A 13,135-nucleotide genomic window follows, 5' to 3' on the forward strand; every position below is an offset into this window, starting at 1 on the left:
ACAGGCAAAAACTCATTTTCAAACTAGATTAAAATAATTTAAAACGCAGACGGCAATCAATATCAAGCGCATAAAACGGTTGAAAGGCACAATCATCTCAATGAGCTCACTCCAGAAGTAATTTTCAATTCCAATATCCTATGAAATTAAAATGTATTTTCATAACAATGTAGATGAAATGAGACATTTCAAACCAGCTTTGAAGAAGTTACTTTGTATAAAATTCATATAATCTAGAAATAGCACTAAAATCCCAAAATCGAAAATTTTTGAGATGTTGTAACTATTATTAGGCGTAATTAATATCTGATCATTCAAACTAGTTATCATCATTTTATTTGTTATATTTTTTTATTCAAATATAATAAGCAATGTCATTTACGCGTATAGTTAGCGATTTTGAGTTATAGCTCATAATTCCAAATTTTACGCTTCTTTTTAGAAAAGTAGCGAAAGGCAGCGCATAAAGGTCCAAATATCAAACTAACAAATATCTAACTATGGTCAGTAAAATTCTATGTTTCTTTGCTATGTTTCAAAAATTTGTGACCTGGTTGTTTTTACCCAATAGGTGGAATAAAAATAGCAACATATATTATAAAATAAAATATACTTACATAATAATTAATATTTCAAATTATATTCAGGTATTGTAAACTAAACAACCGTGATCAAAAACGAGAAAGACTAGCAACGAAATAAAATATTTTTGTTATAAAATTGATAATGAGGCCGTTTATCTCGTAATAGCGATGTCGCCTGATTTAAGGCGATGGCTGGTTACACGTCTTTTACCCTCTACTTTCAAATATTGTTGTTAAAAATTTTCTAAGTTTACTTGTTTTCAAGATAATGGACTTTTAAAACCTTCTATACCCTATACGAATAAGCAAAATATAAATCATAAAATTATATCATCATTGATTCATAAAGCAAGTTAGATTCAAGGTAACTTTGTTAACAAATATTTTTTACTTTGCTTATTATTCGATAATATTTAATTAGACAGTGTATAAGACTTGTTAAGTGAACAAATATTATGATTTTGATTATAAATCCAAAAACAAAGAAGTTTTGTTTAACTTGCCTATATCAATTAAATAATGGTGAAATAATAATAGACGTAAATTCTGAAACTGCGATAATTATTAACTTCCCGTAGGGTTATTATTGTATATATTGAAAACGCAAAAAAATCAAAAATCAAATTTCTTATAAATCATTACGTTTCAAAGCCTCCTGAACATTATGGAATAACTTATAAAAATGAATGTATGTGTCTATGTATGTGCGGATACAAATTTTCGTCGACGATTTCGAGGACACGGATCAAACGATTTGAATGATTCGAAAAACATTAATTCTATTAATGGGAAGATGAGCTGATTAGTGTTTTTGGCAAAGGCAGGTCCAGCCGTTTCGAAGATACTGAGCAAGAAGTGCAAAAAAATGGCAATTCAGTTTTTTGAGAGAATGAAGCGGCTAATATGAACGATTCAAAAAACTTTAGTGCATTGGCGGAATTGAAAATTGACTGAATTTTTGAGAAAAACAAAAAGTTTTTAAAAATGCCATTTGGCGGTGAAAATGATCATTAGACATATGCACATCAAATTATCAGATATTTTATAGAGATTTCAATAATAACTACAACATTTGTTTTCATTTATAAGGGTTTAGTACCAAGATTCATAATGTTTGAAGTACACCTAGTTCAAACAAATGTCCTCGACATTTTTGACAATATAAATCAACCGACTTGAATGGGTTTTAAAATTTCAAATTATGGTACGGGAACCATACCATAATTGGCTTTAAGGCACGATAGTACCAGCAATTGGCCTTAAGGCACGATGCCATCACTAGTTTAAAATGAATGGTTATATTGCAATTTTTAATTTATCTAATGATCACGATAATTTGTACGAATTTTAAATAAGCCGAAAATACCCGAAAAATATCGTAAAAATCTCATTTTATAATAAATGTTAAGATGTCTATATACATTCAAATGCTAAATTAGCGTTCAATAATTACTTGAGTTTCTGACGTCGTATCTAGCTGCAACGTGTGCAGGCGGCCTGAGCAGACTTCCTTTAGTAAATCAGCGTCTGCATTACCAGCACGACTGCGAAATCCGGCAAAAACCGTAAATCCAAGTTCATCCAGGCGCTGGGCCAGCGTCCAGCCTATAGCACCATCACAACCGGTCACCAGCACGGCTTTGCCGGCCGCGCTCACCTAGAAAGAAGATTAATATTGAAATGTTCTTTATAATAAAATTATATTTTTAAATATATATATATATATATATATATATATATATATATATATATGGCTGGTCTTTAATATGGTTGTTTTTGAATTTCCTTGTTACCAAAGGCTGAATTGCTTCCAAATTGTTCAAAAAAATTCTCTGAAAGTTTTAGATTTCAATATTAACTTCAAAATCACTTAAAAATCACTCTTATAAGGAAAAACCGTACTAAAAAAATATTATAAAAAGTCCTTTTTCTCAGATGTTAATATGATGAATTTCAAACACATTGAACAAAAAATAAATATTCATATATTTAATATCAAGCACATTTAATAAATTATGAGAATATGAATTTATTTCAATAATAAAACAAATTTAAAAAAACCTTAAATATTGCATTTTTTATAGATAAACATTAAAATTTGAAATTCATTCAAGTCGATTGCTATAAATAAGACTTGACATTCTATTTTTGTTTTGGTTTATCAAACAAACTAGCTTATACACACATAAAATTTAGTTTTGATCATAAAACCGGGAGTTCCCATTTTATGTACATATTTCCATCACAATCAAGCGCAATATCAAAAAGAAAATAAAGTATACAGTTAAGTAAAAAAAAAAAATCTAATAATAATTACAATTGAGTAAAAATAAATCTATAGAAAATAAGTAATTAAAGAAACTAATGTAGTAAAAAAAAGACAATTATTCAGATATTCAAAAAAATATATATTGAGTAAAGTCTATATAATGAAAGCATGTATTATTTCATAATTAATATTTTTAATGAAAAAATTATTTCATCTTACACAAGATTTTCTCAAATATACTGGATTTTAAGCAATTTGATAGCATTGTAAAGTTTACGATCACCTAGGGCCCAATTCTTGGATGAAATAGAATTTTTTTTTTTTTTTTTTTTTATTTATTGTTTGAACAGCAATCAGAACTCCTATATGTTCTATAAGCTGTTGGTTAACGACTTAATACTACTTTTTTATTTCATGAGAGGCAATCCATCGATTAACCATTCTCTTATGTGTGGGATATTTTTGATATTAGCTCTTACGTCTAATAGTTGCATATGATTGGATGTTGCAGCTATGTCCACGAAGGACGATTTCCACTTGGAATTATATTGTGATCTATAATCCCAAGTGGAAATTTGACATCAAGCTGCCTGATGTCGGGCTACGGCGGTAGCGGGAATCGATCCAGCGAGCCTGGAACTAGTGGCTGCTAGTCCACGCTCTAACCGATATCGCCACCGCCGGCCCAAATAGAAATGATAATGCAATGTTAATGAACCTGTAATCGTATGAGTTGGTAGTCACAAATTGTCTAAAAGCTATTTATTTGCTATGCGATCAGGAGTTTAAAACATAAAACCTAACTTCACGCATGTGTTATTCAAAACATCAGAAAGTTGCACTTTTGATAACATTGTTATTTGACAATTGTGACATACACCCGTAATATAGCATTACAATAACATTAACTATTTTATCCGAGAATTGGCTCCATATAATGAAAGCAAGTATTGACATCTATATGAAAAAAAAATTAAAAAAACTGTATTGGATTGAAAAATTTACGATCACTTAATTTGCAAATATGGAATGCTAGTAAATTGAAGAGTTATAGATCTAAAAAGTGAATAGTATAAAAAACTCATAAATATACTAGATTTTAAAAACCTGATAGATAGAAGAAAAATTGGTCACAGTAAAATTTACGATCACTTAATTTGCGAATATGAAATGGTAGTAAATTGTAGAGATCTACATCAAAAACGTCAATATTCTTTAACAAATATTTGAAGTATAAAAGTTTGATTGCTGAATTACTTGTTTTATAGTATGTATTAGTTACATGCCAAATATAAAATAATGTGTCCATAATCTCTATAAACAATCAAGTAATTAGCAAAAACATATATTATATTATTTTCAAAGTCTTTATTGCAATTTAAGAGCTTTCAGCATTATGGTAAGATTTAGGGACCGATTCTACCACATAACAGACAAATGTTATGGCAAGGCCATTTTACGCTCCAACTTCCATATTAAATTATACTGAATATTGTCAAAATGTCATGTATTTGCTATGCATTCAGGCGTTTTACACATAAACTGCAACGTCACTCGTATGTTATCAGAAACACACTGTTATCTAACATCGTTTTTTGACATTTGTGCGGTTTCTATCTGACAACCTGAGAAAATCGCCTAACTACACAGCAACCACATAACTTTTGTCAATATTTAGAACGAATTTGTATGGAAAGTTCTTCATAACATAGCCTTGCCATAACATTGGTCTGTTATGCGGCAGAATCGGTCCCTTAGGTAATTTAGGTACTTGCTGAAATCGTACTAACATAATTGGGCTGTAATTAATACAGTTTACTTGAAAAAAATATTTTTATATTACAATTTTTATTGTCAAGTTTATGATCACTTCATTTTTGAATGTGAAATAAAAACTTTCTTAAAAATCAGAAAATGCATTACTAGTTCATACAGTTCTATTTGATTTTGTTCAAATTATAACAGTGCAATTAAATTTATTTAGTTTCTTCATTTATTTATTCTATTTCATTAACGTTGTCAACATTAAAACCCTGAAGACTGAATCATTTACCAAAGTCCATTGTGCTTAAAAAATCAATTGAGCCCATAATCGTTGTAAATAACATATTAGTGAAAGAAAAGCTTTAAAAAACTTTTCTCCTTCAATTTACCAGATCTGTGTGGACTATTTTATAATTTACAACTCAAGAGACTCAAAATGCCCCAAGTGCGTGCGCAGTATTACGTAATTGTACGCCTGGGGATTTAAGATTCTCTAATCTCTGAGATCATAAATGCATGAGTTCAAAGTTCCTAAAACAATATTACCACGACTGCCGACTTCGAAATTCATATACGGCTTGTTAAATTTTTTCACTTGCTCTTATGTAATATTATTTTTAAGATTAGTGGATCACACAGATAAATTTAGATTAGACTACAGCGGGGCTTAAATGTTTGCAGTTAAAAAGGTTCACCATCAATATCTCTAACATAAGTGAAGTTACGAATTTTTTAACAACAATATTTGAAAGTAGAGAGAAAAAGATGTATAACCAGTCATCACCTTGATTTTCACGACGTTGTTAAAAAATGTTTGAAAATCCATAACAAAAGTCCATTTCCTTTCGCTGTTAGTTTTTTAGGTTGTGAGAACTGTTGTTTAGTTTTCAAAATCTTAATATAATTTTTATGTATACATTATTTAATCATTTAATAAGATGTAATGTTAATTTTAAGTTAGATTCAACGGTTTTTTTATATAACCTTTATAAAAGCATATACGTGCGTGGGGTAAAAAGGACCAACTGAAACTACACTTGTTTTAGAGATATCTAAAATAAGTGTAGTGTATCTAAATTTAAAATTAGTAAATAAGTTAAAAAACAATTTTGCAAGTGATAAATTAAATAAATAGTTATTCCAAATCTGCTCCTAAACATTTCTGACAAAATACCAGATCAAGGTTATATACAGCGTTATAAAGTTGCATTAGTTGAATAATGTAGCTATTATTTTATAAAATTCTTTTAAAATTAAAAATAGGACGACGGACCTGTTTGCCCCCAAGCCGTCTCATTTTATCCCGCCGCATATGGGGTCAAAAGGACCAGGTGACAATTTTTTGAAAAACAGCAAAAAAAACACATTTCGACAATATTTAACTGAGAGTTTAACTAAACCTAGTAAAATATTTGTTTTTTCAAAATGTGTGATGTGTGTTTCGATATATAAATGCTCAAAATCAAATTGGACTTTTGTGCCCCGCCCTACCCTATTCGTTTTGATTAATAATGATATATATAACTGTTTGAATTGTAGAGATGCCAGAGTAATTAACAATTTAATTAAACTATTACAAACCAATTAACAATTTAATTAAACAATCGAATCAGTTTGTACTATAGTGTCTTGTACATATAGAAAATGCAAAAATCATTTATAATTTATATCCTAAATCTACATCAAGCATCCGCATTTTCAATTAAACCAAAAAAAATAAATATATATATATATATATATATATATATATAAAATAAACGAATTATAATCCTTTTTTTCAATTCCAGTGATTCAATAATAAATGCATATTCCTTTATTAGATTACTATCGCGTTCTCATTAATTTTCGATTAATATTCATAATGAAACGAATTATTTATTGAAAATTGTGTTTTATGATAAAATATATAGGTAGATATCACATTGTAATTTATCCACAAAGGCGATCGTGCTTTATATTTTCCTATGAACGATTTACGTTTAATTGCATGCAATCACTACAATTTAACTGAATTAAATTGTAGGAAATGTAAATGTCTAGTAAAAAGCGTTTTGAACTTGTTCACTGAAGGTTATAACAAAGTAATATATTAATCCTAGATGGGCCAAATTTTTGTTTTAAAAAAAAAATTAGTTGAAACAGAAAATCAGCCAATATATGCAACTGGAAAACAAAAAAATCATTTTGAATCATTTTTTTGGTATAAATGAATTGAAGTCACAGCGACCCATAATATTCACACTTCTATGTATGAAAATGTTATTTCAGATTGAAAAGCCTAGCAAAAGTCATAGATATTGATATTGGTGGTCTTGACAACGTTAATGAAAGTTCACATTCCAAAAAATACTGTAAATACTGTACTACTATATATAATAGTATTTATACAATTAGTTCACTTAATGGTAGGTATTTAGAATTTTACGAAATTATTGAAATATTAGAATTGAAATTGAAATAGTACCTACCACCTGTCTCGATTTTATCAGGAAAAATCATTTGTTTTCCATATTTTGTAGAATGTATAATAATTCTATTAAGATCAAACAAATATAAAGTGCTAAATTGCATATCAATTTTAGTAAATTTCACAAAAATATAGCATGAAAATAAAAATTCCTAATTTTTTATGAACATAGAAAAACCTAATATCTGAAACGTATATACGTTGTCTTAAGTAATCCTCAAGATGTAATACTCCTATGTTGTTGGCATCTTGCAAGTATGTTGAACAACTAGGAATTTTAAAAGCAAATTAAAAGAACTTATATATAATTAAGGTCATATCATATTTTTTTATTTCAAATCTGGGACAAAGACTTGCAGCGTTGGTGGTAGTTAAGTTAGATTACTTTTTAATAATAATTATGCATAACAAATATTATTTAAACATATGATAACAATTAATTTTTTTAATTAATTCAAGTTTTTTAATAAGACTTTGTACTTAGTAATGTACAAAACTTCATAATTAGTTTTATTTATAATTATCTAATAAAAAGTAAGTCATATCGCTTTTTATACAATTTTAATACTGTTTTTTCAATTAAAATTTTATAAAAATATTTTTGTTGAAATATATATATATAATTTATATCGAAAATAAGGGGCCTTTTATTTATCACGTGGGCTTAAAAGGGGGAGAGGAGTTTGACAAAAAATTACAAAATATGACGTAAAGTCTAGTAAGATATCAATGTGTATTTATTTTTTACCTGAGTTTAATAGAAAATTTAATATTTAAGAAACAAACAAAAGTTTTACTATGTTTTTTATTAAGATGATCATATTTTTTAAAGTCCGAGACGCTAACCCGGAATGGGAAGAAAGGGTTAAATAAGTGCTGTGTATCTTAAATATGATATTTTATGACTGATTTAAATTTTTTGTTAACTATAATGTTTTATTTTGATCAGAATAAATGACTCTTAGTAGGACTTTATTATTCTATAATATGCTATATTATATCATATTTCTTTCTTCATAATTAACTAGTAAAAATTAGCACTTGTGCAAGGCATTCAAAAAGTTCGTTTTCATCATTTTTGATAATTTTTGTAAAATTGAAAATTAAAGTACAAAATTAATAATGAGTGAGGGACTATTTTCATCGGCTTTTGGAATTTTGCATTCGGCAATTTTCTCTTTTATAACGTATTGTTTCATATAAGCATACTCATTGTATATATCATTATCACATATTTGATGGATTGTTGTAACTTTATTATCAAGAAATCCGGGATAATCCGGAACAAAAGAACTAAATCCGGGACAAATATTGCTTTCAAAAAAATCCGGAACACAAAGTTAAAATTCGGGACTGTCCCGGCCATACCGGGACGTATGGTCATGTACTTAAAATACACGTTATATTGTCTGGGTGAGGAGGTGATTAATTTTAAACATCACCACCACCAAGGAGAAGGGAGGGGTTCAAAAATCCTTAAAAATTAAAAATCGATTATATAATTAATGAACGGCTACTAAGAACTTTTTTGAAATTACGGAACAAAAAACCTGAATCCGAGACGATAAATCTAAAACCTGAACAAATATGTTAGGTTTTTGAAACAATCCGATACGCAAGGTAGTAATCCGGGATCGTCCTGGTCAATCAGAAGCGTTAATATGATTTAAATATAAATTTTACAATTTGAGGACAGATATCTTAAATGGTGTTTTACACCGTAAATATTTTGATTACAATAATAAACTATAAAATATGGCCGAGATATGTAAGCGCAGCCTAAGTAATCTTAGAGATGTGAAATTTCCGTTCCGCGCTCTAAGCGCTGCGACTCGATCAAGCCGATACGGAAACTCGGAGCGTTTAATCTATGATAAGATTTATCGGCTAATAAATTTCCACATTACCTTAAGGTTGTGATAGAATAGTATGGCGCCCATGGTGCTCACGGTGAACCAAATGAACAGAGTGAATGTCGATACTTGAGAAATGCGAAGAACATTCAATATCGTAGACAGGAGCACGGCTGCTGCGTGACAGAAGATAATTGGCAACAGACATCTGTCGATCATGTCCCATGGCAACTCTTGCTGGGCCGGCTTGTCGCCCTTGGCGCCTTTGCTGATCGAACCCCGCTTCATGGACGGAATCCTCTGGGGAAAACAATATCGGATATAAAGATTAAGATAAAGATTATCGCAGACATGTTACATATTTACTTGACGGTTTACTTATTTCATTCCAATGCGGAGAAAATCGATGAGAAATGAACGAGAAAAAGTCAATGAACTAGCATCTCTTTTGAATGCATTCATATACATTTTGTGCAATCAAAAATATATATATATATATATATATATATATATATATATATATATTAGATGACCCAACAAACGTTGTCCTGTACCCACGTCTACAATTCAGAAGTTCCCAATATTTCAATATCCTATCCTATACTTTTTAATACCCTATTTGATGCCCTGTCTTTGTGATTGTCATTTATGGTCTCAGCATAAGCAGTATAACAAATTCAGAAAAAATATTATACAATTTGCGGTAAAAAAGAACAATATCAGACTTGATTTTACCACACTGCATAATTGGTTCAATAATTTAGTCTATAATTTTCATAATCTCGAACGATATATAAGTTGCTTTTTGGCAATTATAATTTCTAGAGTACATTTTTTTATTAATAAGTTAATAAACATTATTGCTAAAGTTCAAATCTTAGGTGAATTAATTTGTAAAATCTAGTTCATATGAGCACTCTTCAATCTAAGATGAACTCTCTAAATATTCCATATCCAATGCCTAACAAATGAATTTTTGGCACATGAAACAAAATTCTAAATTATTTTTTTAATAAGTAGAAATATTTTTTTGTATTGTTAAATAATTTAGTAAAGTAAACCAAAATGCGACATGCATAAGATTAAACAAATAATGTTTTATAAATTTTGGATTTATTGCCTTATTTATTAAAATGAATTATATAATTTCATTAGCCGAACATATACTGTTGACTGTATCTTATATTATTTGAATTTCTGGCGCATCTTAGCTGTTTTTTGGCAATAATAATGTAGACATTGCGTTGTTCTTGTATATTATATTCTAATATCATCTAGGCTCATGATTCCAGCTATATTCAAATTTCAAGAGAATTGACATTATAGCAGATGGCAGTTCAAATGTTTTCAATGTCAAACAATGATAAGTGGTTTTTCGTAATTTTTGCCATTTATTTCCATAATATTACTATAGTTTCATCGTTTATTAAATTTTAAAAATTTCCTTTGACAAATTCTAAAAAGAATTATCAAAATCCGAAAAACCGTTTAGGAGAAGTATCAAATCATACACCCGTACAGAAAAATTTTATATATAAGATATGTATTATTTAATGGATAGGTCCTGGACTTTTCAATAAATTGATATATGTGTAACAATAAGTTTTTTGTAATTACAGACAGTTATCAAATCGAACAAAGTCAAAAAATTGTCAAATATTTGTGAGCAAATATAGGGAACTGAAAGCCGAAGCACAGACCAAGATGTATAAAAGCAGAAGATTTAAAAGTGAAATACATAAAAAATATATGTAAAAATGATTTATGATAATAAAATGGAAATGGTAGAAATTAATAAGGGAGAGAAAGGGAATCATTGATTCATGGTGCTTTTGAGCAGACTACCATTTATTATTATTGTTATTATTATTATTATCATTATATATATATATATATATATATATATATATATATAGTTTTTTGCAGTGTGGACGGTTTCCTCATATAAAGCAAAATAACGTTGCAATCATTCTAACATTTCGTATGAGTTTGATTTATTGTATTTCGTCGTCAGTTGGATCCCTAAAAGAACAATTATATTGTGAAGACCAAAACAATTATATCATAACAAATATAACATATCAAACTAACAACTATCTGACTATGTCCAGTGAAAATCTCAGCTAATTCATCATTGTAGAAATGTGTTTTTTTTTTCGCTGTTTTACAAAAAAATGTAACCTGGTCCTTTTTACTTCATAGAGTAAATTGGAATAACCAGGAAAAAAAACAAGTCCAATGTTTTATTTTAATTTATTTATTTGAGGGTTTTTTGCAAAATAATATATTATTTAACAAATGCAAAATATAAATTTCATTAAATTATTATTCATAACATTCCTAAACAAAATAAAATAGTACATTTTAAATTCAAAATTGAATTAATTAAAAATCCCAAATTAGAGAGATTGGATAAGTACTTGTTGCTTGAAATTATAAATATTTATTTAACAATTGTAAGACTGGGAAAGTTCTTCACATAGACATATATTGATAGATCGCATATTTATATAAACATGTCATACTTTTGTAATCAAGTTCTATTTTGTTATGTTTTGTAAATTTGCTTATAGTAATATCTAATATATGTCTAAAGTTCCGTTATAGTGTAAACTGTGATATCATGCTAACAATTTCTCGAAGCTCGTGTTCGAGCTTAAAATTATACTCTAACCAACTTGTTATTATTCTACTGCAATATAGAGGAAATTTCAAGTAGAATTTTGTTAATAAGGGTTATTTACAAATAGCCCGCACTTACAATGTGCCCTGCATCATTATATAAAGTCACACTTTTTATCAATGACATTTTTTCGTATTATTATTAATAAAAATTATTCTGTTTTTACTAATTTTATCCACAAAAGTTATATGTATGTTTTCAGGATTCATGGTCATGTACTTTTACATTGTAAGTTAAAGTTTAGGAACGGTATCTTTTTGAGTTTAGGTGAAAAATGACTATCATAAAGTTTCTTCCTGGTACTCTGAATAAAGTCTGCTGAATGTATCATCCACAAGAATTATACTTTCTCTATGGCAATATGAAAGCAAAATTTCATAAAGTGAAAATACGAAAAATATAGTAGGTACACCTATTATGCATATATAGGATCGCGTTTGGGATTTGATAACTTTTCTTATTATTTATTCATTTATATAATAATTATTTTATTATTTATTCATTTATTATTTAATTTATTTACTATAAACTTATTTATATTTAGCAATTATTTTTGAATATAAGTATGTAGTTTGTTTCATGAAAATTTGTGTTTATATATATTGCATTTTTTTTTGTTTTACAAATTATTAAGTATAGATACTTTACAATACAAAGTCATAATGAAGGAGTTTATTCTGTTAAAAAAATTATTTAATTTTTATTCTGTTTAAAAAAAGAAATGATATTTTCGATCAACAACCCCTGTGTTCTCACATCATACAACAAAAATGAAGCCATAAAACGTAAAAGTAAGTTATAATAATTTTGATGTCTTTATAGGCCGTTTATGCGGTCATTTTATCGTGAATATGGTATCTATAAAATCTGATAAAATGATATTATGGGGGCCGCGTAATGTTCGAGAAGGTACATAAAACTTTTGCACGGAGAAAAGATTTTTTTACAGAAGACTTCAATATATAGAATACTAAAAGTATTTACAGATAAGCATACTTGATGTTATCTATAGAACTTCCGTTTATGAGGCCAATGATGTCCTATTATTATCATAATGAGTAACACAATTTTTTAGTGTTGAGTGCTACTTTAGATATTTGATTTAAGGAAAGAAATTTTAAAATGTATAAGTATGATGAGATAATTATTATGCACATTTAGATTCGATAAGTTAACAATAAATGCGCAATAATATTTACTCTAGGTAATTAATGTCGTCATTTTAAAGGATAGGGTAACTAGAGGCTTGTTGTAACAGTGCTTTTTCAATTAATATATATTGAGATCTAATGAATATATTTCTATGAAATGAAATATAAAATATTCCTCAATCAAATCAAGCAAAAATAATTCCATATCTATTGTTCATTATTTTACAATTAATTATTTTTTAGAAAAAGTACAGTGTTACAACTTACTTAAAATATATGTTTTTGAAATTAAAATTGAATAGATAAACAATTATCGGTTAATTTGCAAAATATTATTTTGTACTATGATTATTATTGTATTCGT

General features: G+C 27.9%; 1 protein-coding gene across 1 annotated transcript in view; it reads right to left on the reverse strand.

The window, feature by feature from the left end:
- Positions 1–13,135, reverse strand: part of LOC113377296 (D-beta-hydroxybutyrate dehydrogenase, mitochondrial) — an 87,284-nt gene that overhangs the window by 68,976 nt on the left and 5,173 nt on the right. The window contains exons 2-3 of the mRNA XM_026617556.1: positions 8,992–9,237; positions 2,038–2,241 (exon numbers count right to left, since the gene is read on the reverse strand). Coding sequence (XP_026473341.1) covers positions 2,038–2,241; positions 8,992–9,237 — 450 coding nt within the window. The remainder of the gene's footprint in view (positions 1–2,037; positions 2,242–8,991; positions 9,238–13,135) is intronic.

This window comes from Ctenocephalides felis, unplaced genomic scaffold (assembly GCF_003426905.1).
Source record: "Ctenocephalides felis isolate EL2017-DRISC unplaced genomic scaffold, ASM342690v1 CF-g0.4_SCAFFOLD_01886, whole genome shotgun sequence".
Lineage (NCBI taxonomy): Eukaryota > Metazoa > Arthropoda > Insecta > Siphonaptera > Pulicidae > Ctenocephalides > Ctenocephalides felis.